A 19,191-nucleotide genomic window follows, 5' to 3' on the forward strand; every position below is an offset into this window, starting at 1 on the left:
CCAGTAAAATTCAACCTTTAATTTCTCATGGATTATTAGGATCTACTAAGTTTGAGTCATTTAATTGTTTAAATTGTCAGCTTGCAAAACAACCTGCATTATCTTTTTCTCATAATAATACTACTTCAGACACTCCTTTTGGTTTAATTCATTCTGACATTTGGGGTCCTTCTCCTATTTCTTCAATAAATGGTTTTCGTTATTTTGTAATATTTATTGATGATTATTCTCGATTTACTTGGATATATTTTTTGAAACATCGATATGAGTTATCACAAATTTACATCACATTTGCAAAAATGATTAAAACTCAGTTCTCTTGTGACATTAAAATTCTCCGAACAGACAATGCCATGGAATATCGGGATTCTTCTTTACTTCAGTTTCTTAGTCAACAAGGCACCGTTGTTCAACGTTCTTATCCTCACACCTCTCAACAAAATGGCGAGAGCGAGCATAAGCATCGCCATATTCTTGATTACATGCGTACTCTTCGTCTTTTTGCCTCATGTCCAGAAAAATTTTGGGGAGAAGCAGCTTTTCATGCTGTTTATATTATTAATCGTCTTCCTACCTTGGTTCTTCATAATTTATCTCCTTTTGAAAAGTTGTTTGGACAACCTCCTGACTATTCCATCCTTAAACCTTTTGGATGTGTTTCTTTTGTTCTTTTACAACCTCATGAACATACCAAATTAGAACCCCGTGCTCGTCTATGTTGTTTTCTTGGTTATGGCATTGAACACAAAGGGTATCGTTGTTGGGATCCTGTTTCTAATAAGTTACGCATCTCTCGTCATGTTACCTTTTGGGAAAATACTATGTTCTCTTCTCTTTCCAAATTTCATCACTCTGTCAATACTGACTCTCTATTTTTCACTGACTCCTCCAAAGAGCTGTTTCCAAGTCCTGATCTAGGTGATTGTGATGTGCTCAATATTAGCCCAACTACACCTGCCCCTGTTGAATCGGCACGATTGTTGATCCAAGACTGCGCTTTGCATCTCCTCCTAGCACTACACTTAGTCGTTCTACAGTGTAAGAGAAACTCCTCATTATCTTTCTGATTTTCACTATTACTCTACTATTGCAATCCTTCATGAGCCTCGTTCTTATCGTGAGGCAAGTACTGACCCTCTTTGGCAGCAAGCTATGACTGACGAACTTTAGGCTTTAGAGAAAACTCATACTTGGGATGTAGTTGATCTTCCACCAAACAAGACCCCTATTGGTTGCAAATGGATTTACAAAATCAAGACCCGTTCTGATGGAACTATTGAACGCTATAAAGCTCGCTTAGTAGCCAAAGGGTACACTCAAGAGTATGGTATCGACTATGAAGAAACTTTTGCTCCAGTGGCCCGATTAACATCTATTCGCAGTCTCTTAGCTATTGCTGCAGTTCGTAAATGGAAACTTTTCCAGATGGATGTCAAAAATGCTTTTCTTCATGGTGATTTAACAGAAGAGGTTTATATGCATCCTCCACCTGGTTATCATTCTCCTCATAAGGTTTGCAAACTTCGACGAGCCTTATATGGATTAAAACAAGCTCCCAGGGCCTGGTTTGCCAAATTTAGTTCCACTCTTGCTCAACTTGGTTTTCTCTCTAGTCCACGTGATTCTACATTATTCACTCGCCGAACTGACAGTGGTATTGTTCTTCTGTTGCTTTATGTTGATGATATGATAATAACAGGAGATGATTCATCTGGTATTCTAGAGTTACAACATTATCTCAATCAACATTTTGAAATGAAAGACCTGGGTTCTCTCAGCTATTTTTTGGGTCTTGAAGTTTCTCAAAATTCTGATGGCTATTATCTATCTCAAGCCAAGTATGCATCCGACTTACTTTCTCGAGCAGGCATCACTGATAGCAAAACAGTATCAACCCCATTGGAGCTCAATTGCAAACATACACCTCTTGATGGCACTCCTCTTGATGATCCTACTTTATATCGACAGCTTGTCGGGAGTCTTGTTTATCTCACAGTTATTCGACCTGATATTTCATATCTTTGTTCATCCGTACGCGCTTTATGTCCGCTCCTCGCTCAACTCATTTCTCTGCGATGCCGAATCCTTCGTTATATCAAAGGCACTCTTTTTCATGGTTTGCACTTTTCTGCTACCTCCTCCCTAGTATTATCTGGCTACTCTGATGCTGATTGGGCTGGTGATCTGACAGATCGTCGCTCTACAACTGGTTATTGTTTCTTCTTGGGTAATTCTCTTATCTCTTGGCGTAGCAAAAAGTAAACTATTGCTGCACGTTCTAGCACAGAATCTGAATATCGTGCTCTTGCTGATGCTACATCTGAATTACTTTGGTTACGGTGGTTATTAACTGATTTGGGTGTTACTCATTCTTCTGCCATAATGCTTCATTGCGATAATAGAAGTGCCATACAGATTTCTCATAATGATGTATTTCATGAGCGTACCAAACACATCGAAATTGATTGTCATTTTGTACATCATCATGTTGCTCATGGCACCATGTTTGATTCCTGTCTCCTCTGTCAGCCAAACCGCTGATATATTCACCAAAACGCATCCTCCCGCTCACTTTCAGGATCTCTTAAGCAAACTCAAGTTGGCACCTGCGCTACCACCTTGAGTTTGAGGGGGGGTGTTAGCATAATTACAGCAATTAGCATGATTATAGGAGATTTGTGTAGCATAATTACAGCAATTAGCATGATTATAGGAGATTTGTGTAGCATAATTATAGCAATTATTATTCTTGTCCAAATTAGTTCATATTTTCATGTATAAATAGATGTAATATCTCTGTAAATGAGACACAGACAAATACACAATCCTTTTCTTCATTACTTGTATTCTTTCTTCTAACATTCCCATCTGCAGTAGATGAGGCATATGGAACACTCCTTGCATCTTTTGCTGCAATTTTGAATTTTTTTTGCATATGTCTAACTTGGTGATGTTGTTGCAGTTTTGAGACAATGTCGGTCCCCTCATACAGTTTAAAGACTTGCAGGTTTATTTTTTAGTTATTGCAGTTTTGAGACATGCCAACATTTTATAACTCCTCCTTGGAGGAGATGCTACACATTCAAGTTTATTTCTTAGGAACTTCAAATTTGGCTTCAAACATGGTTGTGGCCATAATATCGGCATCTTGCATAATTGGCATAGTTTTGGTTATGATTTTTGGTTACAATATTAGCATCTCGCATATTTGGCATGGTTTGATCATGGTTTTGGTGATAACATTATAGCATATTTTGTTGTTGCCTGTATCTGCATTCATAGCTTACTCTTCTTCTTGGTTTGGCTTGGCTTTGCTTTGTTGTTTTGGGAGAAATCCTTATTGCTAACTGTAACACCCCAAAATTTTTAATTTTATTATTTTATGAGTATAATTGATATTTTACTCTCTGAGTCGAACACTCACTCCTGTTCAATATTTTTCCAGGCCACAGGAGGATATTTTTTGAAGTTAACCTGTTTTTCTCCGTCGCAAGTCGTTTTCTCATGTTTGTGTAATTCTATAAACTTCTAGAAATTTTCGCATGTGTTAGAAATATTAATTGATTCGGGTCTGTAATATAAATTGTTATGTGGACCTGTAAAATTACTATATGCATGTTTGATGGACTGGATGAGGGAGCTGAGCTCCCATTTATCTTTATGTTGATATGAGTATGTGGAGGGTGAGTTGAGCTCCCCAATTGATGATATATTTTGTTTACAGGTCGGGTGAGTCAAAAACTCCCCATTGAAAGGTCCACTTTATGGCCGGACTCCGTCCGGTTGATTTCTTGATATTGGGCCCAAATGGGCCTTAGAGTTGGGTTAATGAATAGTTAGGCTTACTACGGGCCTCGGGGGCTTTAGGCTGGCCCAGGTCCTAGTACTGGTCCGGCCCATAGGTTGGGTCATGACAAATGTGGTATCAGAGCTTAGGCTCCAGATTCTTAGGGATTGATTGTCTAAAGTGTTGGGAAGAGTCTACTAGGAGTTACATGCGGAAAATAGGGTCCACATTCGTCTTGCATTGTCATCTTTGCTTCTAGTTTCTGCTTTATATATTGTGTGTAAACATGAGTCTATAGAGCTATGTAATGTGCAGTTTTGAATTTTGTAGGCTAATGCTGCTGAATTTCAGGAAAATGCGTAGAAGCAGGAGAGCTGCCACTGCACTAGAACCAGATGTGCCTGACGAGGTGTCAGCACAGGATGAGGCACCTGCCCCGAGGAGGCGGGGTAGGAGGCCTAGAGTTGCTCAAGTAGAAGAGCAGCTGCCAACAGTTCAGGATTAGTCTTTCATGGCACAGGGTCCCATGGACCCCATGGCAGCTACTCTAGCTGGTTTGCAAAGGACCATCGATATGATAGCGCAGTATATGGTCCACCCTCCACAGCAGTAGCAGTCCACCGCACCAAGAGGGGAACCTTACAAACAGATCATAAATTTCAAGAAGTTGGTGCCTGGTACTTATGATGTATCAGACGATGCATATCGGTTTTGGATTCTATGACGAGGCGAGAGCAGCAGTGCGATTGGTGATAGAAGACTTATAGAGTGTATGCAGCATGTCGTGAGCCTATGCCTAGACAATGGATGAATGACTACATATTACCTCGGATGGAGGGTTTGTCGTGGACTCAGTTTGTGGAACTGTTCATCAATCGGTTTGTGCCAGAAAGCTTCAGGGATCAAAAGCAGTGGGCCTTTGAGGCCTTAAGACAGAATGGCAGGTCTGTAGATGAGTATGCTACAGAATTTCTGGAATTGAGCAGGTATGCCCCTACAGCAGTATCTACAGAAACTATGAAGGTGAAGAGATTCCTAAAGGGGCTTGACAGGAGGTATGCAAACCTGGCCATGATGTCTGATCAGTCGTTTGATGTGGTAGTTGATCGAGCCAGACAGATAGAGATTATCTATGCTGTGGATGACAGCGGAAGGGCAAAGGAAAACAGAGCAGAGGGTTCTTCAGGTGTTCCCCACATGGGTACTCCGGATAGTGGTGGCCAGAGTAATTTCAGAGGAAGAAGTAGGAACAAGAAGAGTGGTTTTAGACACAAATCCCGAGGGTTCAGACCAGGATACGGATCCAGCAGTGGTCACAGTTTAGGGTACAGCAGTTCTGGGTCTGGTTCAGGATCCTCCTTGGCACCTTGTGCACAGTGTGGAAGAGGACATTCAGGACCTTGTATGATGGGTTCAGGAGTATGCTTCAGGTGTGGCCAACCAGGTCACTTTGCTAAGGAATGCCCCGTGTTCAGTGAGCCACAGATGGGGTCACAGGGTTCTGTTGCAAATGTTCCTCGCCAGTTGTATCCGGGTGCTTCTAGCATGGCAGGCAGTCAGTTCAGTGGCCAACAGGGCCGAGGACAAGGGGGACGTGGATTTGGAGGCAGATCAGGAGGTAGAAGTCAGTATCAGAGTTCTACCACTCAAGGTAGGGGTCAAGCTCGGGTTTTCACCCTGACCCATCAGGATGCTCAGGCTTTAAATGCAGTTGTGGCAGGTATTCTTCTGGTCTGTTCCTATGAGGCTCGTGTTTTAATAGATCCGGGTGCTACGCACTCATTTATCTCCCCTGTGTTTGCCATGAGGTTAGGTAGGAACCCTACAACTTTAGAATGCCCTTTGTCGGTAGCTACCCCACTTAGTGACAACATAGATGTAGATATGGTTTTTTCGGATAACCAAGTAGTAGTGGACAGAAAGATCCTCCCAGCAGACTTGGTTCCTCTACCAGTGATTGATTTTGATGTAATTTTAGGGATGGACTAGTTGGCAACTCTTTATGCCACTCTAGACTGCAGGAACAAAAAGGTGCATTTCCACATACCTGGTGTGGAAGAGTTTAGTTTTGATGGTGACAGGAGCGTGGCTCCATATAATTTGGTGTCAGCAATTAGTGCTAGAAAAATGTTGAGGCGTGGATGTCAAGGGTATTTGGCATTGGTAAGAGATACATCTGTAAAAGGTGTCAACATGGAAAATGTTCCTGTTGTCAGAGAATTTATGGATGTCTTCCCTGAGGAGCTTCCAGGGTTGCCACCAGAAAGGGAAATAGAGTTCTGCATTGATATTGTTCAAGGTACAAATCCCATATCCATGCCACCTTACAGGATGGCACCAGTAGAATTGAAAGAGCTAAAGGAGCAACTACAGGAGCTTTTGAACAAGGGTTTTATACGTCCGAGCACTTCACCTTGGGGCGCTCATGTTCTATTCGTGAGAAAGAAAGATGGGTCATTGAGGTTGTGTATTGATTACATACAGCTGAATAAGGTGACTGTGAAGAACAAGTATCTACTTCCTCGGATCGATGATTTGTTTGATCAGCTCCAAGGGGCTAGATTCTTTTCCAAGATAGACCTGCGATCAAGCTACCATCAGTTGAGAATCAGGAATGAGGACGTGTCCAAAACGGCATTCAGGACAAGATATGGTCATTATAAGTTCTTGGTGATGTCTTATGGACTCACTAATGCACCAGCAGCCTTCATGGACTTGATGAATAGGGTGTTCAAGCCGTTTTTGGACCGTTTTGTCATCGTATTCATAGATGACATTTTGGTATACTCTCGGACTGAGGAGGAACACGTGTGACACTTGAGGATGGTGTTGCAGACTTTGAGGGAGCACCAACTATATGCCAAATTTTCAAAATGTGAATTTTGGCTAGGAAGCATCTCATTCTTGGGACACGTGGTTTCTAGTGAAGGTATTCAAGTGGATCCCAAGAAAATTGAAGCTGTAACTAATTGGCTTAGGCCTACAACAGTCACTGAGGTGCGAAGTTTTCTAGGTCTGGCTGGCTACTATAGGCGATTTGTGCAAGATTTTTCCAGGATAGCGGCTCCCCTAACTAAGTTAACACGGAAGAATGTTCCATTCATTTGGACAGATGACTGTGAGAAGAGTTTCCAGACACTTAAGGAGTGTCTAACCACCGCCCCTGTGTTGACACTACCAATGAGTGGTGAAGGATACACCGTGACGCCTCCATAGTTGGTCTAGGGTGTGTTTTGATGCAGAATGGAAAAGTAGTGGCTTATGCTTCAAGACAGCTGAAGAGGCATGAGCAGAACTACCCCACCCATGATTTGGAAATGGTAGCTGTAATCTTTGCACTAAAAATCTGGAGACACTACCTGTATAGTGAAGTGTGCGAGATATACACCGACCACAATAGTTTGAAGTACATCTTCCAATAGAGGGATTTAAACTTGAGACAGAGAAGATGGATGGAGCTTCTGAAAGACTATGATTGCACCATCCAGTACCACCCTGGGAAGGCCAATGTAGTAGCAGATGCTTTGAGCAGAAAATCTTCTGGTAGTTTGGCGCACATTTCAGCAGCGAAAAGACCATTGATTTAGGAAATACATGAGTTGATGGATCAAGGTTTAATCCTAGATCTTTCAGATGAGGGGGTATTGTTGGCTCATTTTTCAGTGAGGCCAGACTTGCGAGACAGAGTTAGAGTTTCCCAGCACAGAGACCAACAATTAATGAAGATCATAGAAAGAGTACAGCAAGGTGAAGGTGGTGAGTTTGGATTTGCCAATGATGGCGCCCTAGTGCAAGGTTCTAAGATATGTGTGCCCGATGTGGACAATCTCAAAGATGAAATCATGCGAGAGGCACACTATACGCTGTACAATGTCCACCCAGGTTCCACCAAGATGTACCATGATGTGAAAGATAGCTATTGGTGGAATGACATGAAGAGAGACATAGCAGACTTTGTGTCCAAGTGCTTGACTTGTCAGAAGGTGAAGTTTGAACACCAGAGACCGTCAGGGAAGTTGCAAGAGCTCCCTATCCCATAATGGAAGTGGGAAATGATTACTATGGATTTTGTGACTGGTTGCCTCGTATCACACGAGGATATGATTCGATATGGGTGATTGTAGACCGTCTAACCAAATCAGCTCACTTCTTGCCTGTGAAGACTACATATTCTGTTGCACAGTATGCCCGACTCTATATTCGAGAAATCGTCAGATTGCATGGAGTTTCGGCTTCCATAATATCTGACAGAGGGCCCCAGTTCACTTCTCGATTTTGGAGAAAGTTGCAGGAGGCACTTGGCACACAGTTGAACTTCAGTACGGCTTTCCACCCTCAGACAGACGGACAGTCCGAAAGGACAATCCAAACACTGGAAGACATGCTTCGCATGAGTGTTTTGGATTTTGGAGGTCAATGGGATGATCAGCTAGCTTTGGTGGAGTTTGCCTACAACAACAGTTACCATTCCAGCATCGAGATGGCACCCTATGAGGCACTCTATGGAAGAAAGTGTAGGTCTCCTCTATGTTGGACGGAAATGGGAGAAGCAAAGGTACATGATGTAGACCTAGTGCAGTACACTTCAGAGATAGTCCCTTTAATCAGGGAACGATTGAAAACAGCTTTCAGTAGGCAGAAGAGTTATGCAGACCCCAGACGAAGGGATGTGGAGTTTGCAGTAGGCGACTACGTATTCCTGAAGGTTTCTCCGATGAAAGGAGTCATGAGATTTGGAAAGAATGGCAAGTTGATATCGGACCTTTTGAGGTTAATGATAGAGTTGGAGTAGTTGCCTACCGGTTGGAGCTACCACCCAACCTTTCTCATGTTCATCCTGTGTTTCACATCTCCATGCTCAGGAAATATATTCCAGATCCTTCCCATGTACTACAGTCGGATGTAATAGAGCTAAAAGAGAACTTGACATTTAAGGAGCAACCTGTAGCCATAGTGGACTACCAAGTGAAACAGCTAAGATCAAAACAGATCCCTATGGTTAAGGTTTTGTGGAGAAGTCAGTCAGTGGAAGAGTGTACCTGGGAGTCAGAACGGGACATGCGTAGCAAGTACTCTTATCTGTTTAATGTGTAATCATGTACTTTATTCTGCCTTGTGTAAAATTCGAGGACGAATTTTCTGTAAGGGGGGAAGAATGTAACACCCCAAAATTTTTAATTTTATTATTTTATGAGTATAATTAATATTTTGCTCTCTGAGTCAAACGCTCACTCCTGTTCAATATTTTTCCAGGCCACAGGAGGATATTTTTTGAAGTTAACCTGCTTTTCTCCATCGCAGGTCGTTTTCTCATGTTTGTGTAATTATATAAACTTCTAGAAATTTCCGCATGTGTTAGAAATATTAATTGATTCGAGTCTGTAATATAAATTGTTATGTGGACTTGTAAAATTACTATATGCATGTTTGATGGACTGGATGAGGGAGCTGAGCTCCCATTTATCTTTATGTTGATATGAGTATGTGGAGGGTGAGCTGAACTCTCCAATTGATGATATATTTTGTTTATTGGGCCCAAATGGGTCTTAGAGTTGGGTTAATGAATAGTTAGGCTTACGACGGGCCTCGGGGGCTTTAGACTGGCCCAGGTCCTAGTGCCGGTCCGGCCCATAGGTTGGGTCGTGACACTAACTTGGCTTGGTTTTGTTGTCGTTGGAGTTGCTTTTCATCCTCAATCCCTCTCAATTTCATAGGATATAGAAGCATGTATTGAGACTAAATAGTCTTTAAATTATGTTACTTTATTGATTGATTTTGCATTTATATAATAACATGGCTGCTAAATTTAAAATTAAAAAATATAACAAAAAATCTCAAAATATATGATAGAAGTTGTTTGCAGCATTTTTTTAATTTTATTGGAGATAATTTTAATCTCTTTCGGCTTCCTATCTGTAGCAAACAAAGCATATCTCCAACATTAATATATCATTTAAACTTTCAATATAAATTAACTGAAAGGAAGAATTGTCCAATTCTTTATCCTCATCACAATTTTCTTATCTTAAACTATATTGTGGATAATACACCTCATAAATTTTGATAAAAAATATAGGGTTTAACTCAGTTCCTAAAACTATTCCACTTATCATTAGATAATCAAGTAGGGGAACTGATCAAATGCAAGACAAAAAGAAAGGGAAACAAAAAATAGTTACCATTTTTTACTAAGAGATTAAATGAAAAATTATGAATCATGCAGATATTCAAATTCAAGAATATTTTTCATCCCTAAAAATGTAAAAAGATCAATTAAATTAAATATGAATAGTGAAATAAAGTTAACTCACGAGTATTAAATTCAAATTATATGAAAGGTAGAATTTAGAATTACATTCCCATACAAAAACTTATTGAGTCAAGTATGAGTTGGTGAATCTCTGTAAATGTAAAACATATATAATTATGAGAAAATTATGAAAAAGCATAGTCTGATATTAAGTGGTTTCTGTCCATGTTTAGTTTTTCCAGAATTTAATTTTAATAATTGAACTGTTTTCGTCTTGCGTATGCGGTACAGCATTGTTACATTGGGTATTACAAACCTTCATTAACACTAATAATTAAATACTAATGAGCTTTAATTTAGCAAGTCGTTTTGAGTTTAGCACCAAGAAAAAAATAATACATGAAATTGATGATTTGGATAAAGATTAAAAAAAAATTCCCAGATTTGACCTATAGCATGCTAGTTTCCTTCTTGGACTGGTCTACTCATATCAACATGTGCCTTTCTGATGTCATCCCACATGCAAAAGGAAGCACTCATGTTCGTCTTCTACCTATGTCCATGTGCTTCTCTGTAAATAGAGAAAAATTCGTACTTTCAAATCAATCTGCAGCCAAAAGCTGACACCATATTTTCTTATCCAGCCAGCACTGCCAAATCCTCTTGGCTAGCTCGTTCACTCTTGCAAGAGATGTATATAACAGTTAATAGACTTTTGGTTTTTTTTTTTTTTTTTTATTTCTAACTGAAAAAAAGAAAACAGTTCTGAACGTAACGTTCATTGCCCCCTAGGCTAAATGCGCGATTAAACAATTTCATTAGTCTATTCTCCGCAGTTTTTATTCACATGTTCAGAAGCTTTAAGCTTTTAACTAGGGACAAAGCTCCAAGCTGCACCTGGAGTCCTTGACCACTTGATACTCTTGGAAATTTCTCCATTTTTTTTTTTTATTCTTTTAAATGAGTGCATTACTTGGGTGAGACGGAGGAAGCATGTGGCATCAATGATCATGATTTCTTCTCTGAGCTACAGGTTTCATCTTTTATGGTTTACATCCCGTGATTTGCGGTTTTCTTGCAGGAAGGGACTGCCATTATTCATTATTGTTGTTGGACCACTAGCAATGCATCCCATTCCCATGTGGGCTTTCGTGACTATTCCCATGACTGGGTCCTAATAAATTAAACTCACTGCTTTATTTCACCTTTCCTAATGCATTATCCACCAGGGGGAATATTATGAACTTCTTTTCCCGGACAGGACCACCCCTAATCCTTTTTCCTGCTGAACCCAGATTCCCAGGTAACATCTCATCTCAAGCCCAATTGAACAAACTCTTTTTCCTGAACATTCGTCATCACAACAAGCCCAAATCCACTACCGTTAATGATATCAAAAGTTGTGCTTTTGCATGATTGTCATAAGGGCCCATTTCATGATCATGTTGCGCCACTTGGAGCAATGTCTTCCCCATTCTAATTTTTTTTTTCAACAATTCAAGTGCAAATATGTGACAAAAAGGATTAAACTTTGAGAGGGACAAAGATATGGTGTGTAAGATTTGTCCACATTAAATTTTGTAGGACCACTTCTGGAATTAATTCTTATTAAATTTAAAAATTTTAATATTTTTCAATAAATATATCAATAATAAATGTTTTCCCATCTTTATTTAGAAAATACTTTTTTGTGTGTTGTAAAATTTAAAATGATGAATTAATAAAACATGAAAGTTGTCTTTATAAAATTAAAATTATTTACTTTTATTTTCTTATCTTTCAGTTGGTTTTTGTATTTAATAATTATATTTGTTTATTTTTAATTTTTTTTAATAAATCATTCTACATCAGACATTTACATGAAATAACCATTTCATTATAAACTTTTCACAAACGAGGGGATATCTCAGGGTGATGAGGGCCCATTTGTGGGGAAGGAAATCCTTCCTCCCCACCCCACAATAACGTGGGTCCGCCCATGGTGACTAATATGTGAGAGGATCCACGAGAAAATGACAATATGCCTTCAATTTAAGCCTAAGAAGAAAGGAATGCCAGTAGAATTCAGCCACTCGCCTCCTTGTATAAATGCCCCAACCGTAAACTGGCTGGCCTCAGCTGAGCTATTGATGACCCTATAACCTGGCCAGGTAACCCTGGCACTTGTATTGGATCCAGGGCCTCTGTTCATGTACTCTCCATAATAAAGGGTACTCAAGGCAAACGACCCATTCCATTCTAACCACCCCGCAGGATCTACCACATCATCAATATACGAAAGAAGGAAAACTGTCCTGGAATACTGTTTCCAGGGACGCCCAAGATATGTGTTGAAGGATGATTTTACTGGGATTAAATCAGCTGCAGCAGTGACCTTGGAATTTATAATAGAGATTCCAGTGTTCTGATTAGGGTCTTCTCTACCTTGGGCAGTGAATATATTTTTCTGGTTTTGGTTTGGTTTACGGGCATATAAGTTGCAGTTTTGGAATACCACAGCTGCATTGCCAAAAATGAAGTCGATAGTTCCATAAATGTCACATTCGCGATAAAATTGTCTAAGAGAATGAACGTAGAGGGTGTCTTGGTAGCCAACGAAGCTGCATTGGTAGAATGCTGAGAAATCTGAACCACTCCTCAAGGCTACTGCTTGGTGCTTGCTAGGCCCCGCTGAGTTCTCAAATGTTATGCCCTTGGCTATGAACCCGTTCCCTACCACTGCTGCAAGTAATATTAAACAAAAACCACTGGGATTAATTAATTAATTAATTAATTAGCAACAATATCAAGTTCAATTATTCCTTAAAATGGGGCTAATGGCACCTGTATCCCATTTTTATTTGTCTGACTAATGATCGAACGAAGAATAAGTGCCTCCAGGATGCTCTAATTACAGAAGGAGACAACATAGAAGCTTTTAACTACAAAAACCTCAATCTCATTGAGTTGTCTCTTTTAACTAACAAGTTTCGATAGCCTTCAAACATTTTCGATAAGCACAATGTGTCAGAACATACCTATATGGATCTTGTCACGGATTTATTCGCAATTGAAATGAAGTTGATTTAAATTGACATTAAAATTAAAATAAATTAATTAAAATTGACTTAATTAATATCAATATTAACATTAAGATGGCGTTTAATTTTATTATTTATTTTTAACTTTTAATTTTAAAATATTTTTATTTTATAAATTAATTTAAAATTAAAATTTAAATAAATAATTAATTAAAATTACCATTTAATATTGTAATTATCGAAATTAGTATAATATTAATATTTTAAAAATTTATTAAAATAATATAATATTTTACTTTATAAAATAATAATTTTAAAATAAATAAATAAATTATAAATAAAAAATATATTATTTATCGCTTTTAAATTATTTTAAATATTTTTTTATTTATAAGTGAAAATAAATATAATATTTAATCGACTTATAAATTAAATAAAATATTTTTTAAATTAAATTAGAATTAGTTAAATTTATTTTAAAATAAACTATTTTTTAAAAAATATAAAAACTAAGTATTTTGATAATTGACTTTATTAAAATTAAAAAAAAAAAAAATTGGATCCCTTCAAACCTTTAGCTGATATCGCCGATTCAAACTCAAAACTAAATTAGATCCACCACACCCCCACGCACCCACCTACCCCCAACTGAAACCTCATAAGAAACTACGCGTCGTTCGACCACATGCGATTGGATCGAGAACTGCTGGGCCACGCAATCCTAAAATCTGAAAAGATACTCTTTGCTTCGAATTGTGCCGCATCACAAGGAGAGACCATTAAAGTACCAAAAGAAACAGCCAAAAAAAAAAAAAAAAAAGCAACAATAGTCACTCACCGACAGTTGCTGATCGGAAAGTAGTCCATCCATCACCCACGCTCCTATTAGCTTTCACCACTGTCTTTCCAATCCCATCTCCAACGAACATCAGCATCTTCTTCTTCTTGTCCACATCCACATTCTCAAAATAAGCCCCGGCCTTTATATATATCACAATCCTACACGGAAAGTTTTGTTTTCATGCTTTCAATACGAGAACTTCATGCTCTTTGATACATACATTACTTGCAATAAAGAAAGATTTATCTCTTAGAGAATATTAATTATATATAGCTCACCTTGTCGTGCTAGAGTTTGGAGCTGCGGCCACCGCCTGGCCAATAATAGTGAAGTTTCCGGTGCCGTCTTTAGCCACTATTAAATCAAATTTTGTTGCATTCAACGGAGCCTGCAAGAGTTTACGATCTTTGGAAGACAACCATGATGGGAACCCGTGTCTCATCTTGCCATACTCGGGGAAAGCCTCGGAATTGGATGCGTTAACACCCGGGATTTTCTTGAGCATGACTAGAGAGTTGCTCACGTGACGGGAGATGTTATACAGGCTAGTCTTGATTGTTTTCCTCACTTTTCCTTTGCTATAAGCAAACCCATCGAGGCAAGTGTACTGGTTTGTCATTGCAGCGCTTAACAGAGTCTGCAAATCGTGGTAATGTTTGGGGGGTGAAGTCTTGGGAGAGAGATCAGATAGTGCTAATGTGAGCTCATCAATGGTGTCACTAAAGAGCTCTAGGCAGTCATTGAGAGCCACATTTTCAATTTTGTCTGGCTTTTTAAGCTTTTTTCTAATGCCTCTGCAGTTGGAGGAGGAGACTCTAACCTCATACATTGTGCGGTTTATGGTACCGGAGATGATTTCTGGGAGGGACTTGGAAGTGAGATCAGGGAGACTTAGCAGAGTAGAGACACAAAGTTGAGGGTATAGTGTGCCCTCACATGCCGAGTAAGCAATTGAGTAGCGTTTGTGGATATGTAAATGTGGGATTTCTGGAGTTGTTGAGCTGTTTTTGAGAGTCGTTGTTAGTAGTATTAAGCAAAGGACTGAAATGGGCAATAGAGTAAGCAAGAGTTTAGTTCTTCCACTGTGAAAATACATTGTGGAAAGAAGGAGATTTGAAGTTTGAGCAGACCAAACTCAGAAAGTGAAGGCTTAAAATAGTGTGGTTGATGGGTGTTGACTTATGGATGGAGCAAAGGATCTTATGCTTCTGTTTCTGCCAACAACAATGACTGGATGTTGCGTACGTCTGGGCCTGAAGGCCGGAAGGTAACACTGGCCTGGACCTGGAGATTGCACGCGACGCAAGTGCTGGACCAGGAGCCTATTTTGATTTGAAAGATAGGAGGAGGACTCGAGAGTTCACAGCTTAATTTAATGACTAGGTTATGCCCATGATTGGTGATTTTATCACATGCATAACATTGCCAGATCATTTGGAGGACATAAGCATTACCTAACCCATAAATTATGGCAAAAATTATGTGTAATATATAAATTATTATTTGTTCGTTGATTAAAAAAAATTAGTATCACTTTAAATATTAAATACAAATTTTTTGAGTTGGTAAATGTATTAAAAAATATTCAATTACTTAATTTTAGAGTAAAAATATAAAAATAAAATAAAATAAATTATAATAAAACAGTGAAACAAAACTTTTCCATCTCGGTTTATGCTTTCCGCCGCTAATGCTAAATAATTGTCAAGCATGATCATGGTCCCAAAAATCATTGCGCTATCGCACATGTCGGAATCTAATTGATTATTTGCGATGAACTTATTTTCCCTTGTACATATGATTCAGTTTTGTGAGGATTGGCTGGACAGCAACTCTATGCATTTGTCGGTTTGTAGACCAACCTTTTGCAGTTGGATTTTTTTTTTTTTATCACTGAATTTATTGGTAATCAATCTCTTATACTGTGAAATGTCCAATCATAGAGAAAGGAAAAGTAGATAATCTTGTATACATGTTAGTGTCGTTGAGGAGCTTAAATTGGTAATGGCATAAGGAACCATGTGCAGCCCAATAGTGTACTCGGCGATTATTGTTGCAAATAATTAGCTTGAATCAACCTGCTTTTGTTCAAGGATTTGATTCTAAGGAGGATAAGCTTTTGCATGTAAAATTTATAAAATATAAAAGTAATATATAAGTGATTAGATTATAATATTAAATTATTTAATTATTTTAATATATAAAATAATTTAATTATTTATTTAATTGTATATTAAAATTTGACGATATAATTTGCATAATAATTTCTTTAAATTTAATAATATGATAATTTGTGTTTTTTTTTATTTGAATTATTATTTTTATGGCCTAAAATAAGTCAAGTGCTTTGTTTATGATGCAAATTAAATTAATTCAACAAAATAAATTTCATTCATGCAAAATTCGTAAGTGCATGGTTAGAATTGTTCAAAATAATTAATTTAAATTAACATTTAATGTTCAAACAATTTGTTCCTTTTATAGCACATAACGTGATGTTGCTTAACATAACGTATTTTTGCGGCCTTAGGCCCTTCAAACACAATACCTGTCACAAGCCAATTCAGCTATTGGATTTGGGCCATACCTTCCAAAGTGCACATGATTTTTTTTTTTCAAATGAAAGTGCGCATGAGTGGCCCCTTAGCAAACAGATCTTGGAATTCTCTTACAACTGGTTGCTGCATAAATGGAAGCTCGCCAGCCTGTTGAGGACTTGAGGGCTCTATTTCAAAGGTGCAAGTACCAAATATAATCCAATGGCTGCCTACCATTTTAGTTGAATTCAAAATATGCAGTCAACAATATTATATATTAAGACTTTTGACGTTAATTAATTTGACATTGTTAGGCAGAATATCGATCTATATATATATGTTAAATTCCATTCCTTCATTTAATTAATGCTATTGAACTAATCATGTGTACTTTTTTCCTTAATTGGTTTTAATACAGTAATTAGGAAGTATACCAAATGTAAATTTAGATATATATATATATATAAATGAAAATTTTTTATTTAAATTTAATTTATTATAAATTTAAGATATATGAATTTATATATTTAATAAATATTATATATTTTATATTTTAAATTTATAATAGAGCGAATTTTAATATGAAAAATCCTATATGAAGTATGATTGCCATAATTTAGAACAAGTTGAGACATATTGTAGGTAGAGTTTTGACTCGGCATCGTTGGTGATGGAGGGAGCACATGTTTCCGCGTTATATGAAGTTGTCGTAGAGCTCCAGTACTGCTCTCAGCAATAATCCAACTTATTGTATACGGCGCTGAATTTTTACGTCTGTCGGAGCTCAGTCAAATGCGTGCCTTTAAGGCTTTGGACACAGTTATTAATATTCTCAACTATTTTCTGTAATTCTCTCTGTACTTGACAATAATGCATGTGAGTTCATTCATAATTTGAGTACATAAAATCTATCAAAGCTATTTAGAAATGGGCACATAAGAACATGGTTTTTCGAAATTAGTCGTTTTCTATTAATATACATTCTCAGTTTCTTCGTGGCTAAGGTGTAATCATTCTCCTGCGCAATATTAATGTTATTGGTAATGATTGGACTTTGGCTAAGCCTGAATCCTATGTGAAGATAACTGGTCATAAGCCATAACACTAGCTAACATGCCTGGTGAACGTGCAGTGATTGCCTGATTGGACATGGCTACATGAGGACCATTTTTTTTTTTTTTTTAATTCACCCACGTCTCCGATGATGCAAATGCAGGCATAAACAAGTGATTATCTTTAACTATGTGTGTTAGTAAACGAACAACCAATCTCCATGTTTAATTGGGTAATTTTCATTAATTTTGCCTTTTTTTTCCTTTTATTCTTTAACTTTAATTTATTATTAAAAAATATTTTAAATTCTAATTTTATTTCAAAAAAAAATTTTAATAAATTTTTAAATTAAAAAATTTTTCTAAATTACAGTGTGATGTTTATAATGTAACTATAGCACTTTTCAATAAATAGTAAATTTTCATCTTTTTCAAAAGGTAAATTATTGTGATGTTATAAATATTTTTGTGTTATGTTTATATGATATTTGAAATAATTGATTTTTCTAATATGAGAAAAAATAAAGTAATATGTAAACCTATTATATAACTGATTATAGAGATTTTTATTGAATAAAATTAAAGTTTATAATTTTTTTAAAATAAATTAAAGTTAATAAAAAAATAAAATATAAAGTAAAATTTAAGAATGGACTAAAAAAACTAATTAAATTACCTTATATATATATATATATATATATATATATATATAATTTGGGAAAATTTGGGAAAATTTTGGTTGTCCTTGGCCCTACACGCTTAATTCCTATCAAGAGCCTCCCTATGAAACTGGCGAATCCAAATCTTGGATCCATATCCTCTTTACCAACCTACCCTGCTGTCTCTATCTCCATATATTAATATTCTATTTACAGAAAATTCAAGGATTAACTTGGTTCTCTTAAAAAAAAAATTTCATAATTAATTAATATTTGATTATTTCATATACATATTTTAAAATTTACAACTGAATATAATATATAAAAAATTAGTTTTGATATTAATTCTTAAAATAAATAAATAAAAATTTTAATTCATTACAAATTATTAAATTATATTAAAAATTGTATTTACATTTGCACCTTTCTACAGGAAACATGTTTACCTAAACCACGAAGCACGTTGGCAATTTGTGAAAATTGTGATCCAAATAAATTCATAGGAGTTGACAGCTGTATACTCATACGCCATTTAAATCAAATTGTATTCCATTAATTTTGACTTTGTTCAGAAACAAACAAAAGACTCTCTCTCTCTCTCTCTCTCTCTCTCTCTCTCTCTCATTGACAATGACTAAGTCCCTCTCCGACTCACTAATTATTTCTTCTTTAATTTTAATTAGCTTGTCCTGCTTTGAATCAGAAATTATATATGGAATTAAAATGTAATATTATATTATATTATTCACATATTTTTTTTAGCATTTTAATTTTTTTTTATAATTATTGCGATTTTATTTTATTTTTTCTAGTATTTTAATTAAAAAGTTAACGAGCCAATCTGCAAAGAAATTTCCTTGCTTGTAAAAAAGGCCGGGATGAGAAAGAACGCGTTGCTTAGAAAGTCATCCAAGTTGACTTCACAGGAAACAATACCATTGAATAAAAGTATTCTACAGTGGAAAATACTTCAACAAATTTATTATTTAAAAAAAAAAAAGAATAAAATATTAGTGATGTTGGTATGATGAACGAATCAACTTCT

At 36.8% G+C, this 19,191-nt stretch overlaps 1 protein-coding gene across 2 annotated transcripts; it reads right to left on the reverse strand.

Moving 5' to 3' along the window:
- Positions 1-11,891: 11,891 nt before the first annotated feature.
- On the reverse strand, positions 11,892-15,276 carry LOC110637557 (pectinesterase). Of its 2 annotated transcripts, none has more exons than XM_021787736.2 (3): positions 14,177-15,276; positions 13,896-14,056; positions 11,892-12,755 (listed from the first exon to the last, which is right to left on the reverse strand). In XM_021787736.2, the coding sequence occupies exons 1-3, from the start codon at positions 14,992-14,994 to the stop codon at positions 12,064-12,066; spliced, it is 1,671 nt and encodes a 556-aa protein (XP_021643428.2). In that variant the 5' UTR covers positions 14,995-15,276; the 3' UTR covers positions 11,892-12,063. The 2 variants fall into 2 exon arrangements, with proteins under 2 accessions (XP_021643428.2, XP_021643427.2); XM_021787735.2 differs by having other exon boundaries at positions 11,892-12,758; positions 14,177-15,275.
- Between the last annotated feature and the right edge of the window lie 3,915 nt (positions 15,277-19,191).

The sequence above is a fragment of the Hevea brasiliensis genome, chromosome 9, assembly GCF_030052815.1.
Source record: "Hevea brasiliensis isolate MT/VB/25A 57/8 chromosome 9, ASM3005281v1, whole genome shotgun sequence".
In the NCBI taxonomy this organism is placed as follows: Eukaryota; Viridiplantae; Streptophyta; class Magnoliopsida; order Malpighiales; family Euphorbiaceae; genus Hevea; species Hevea brasiliensis.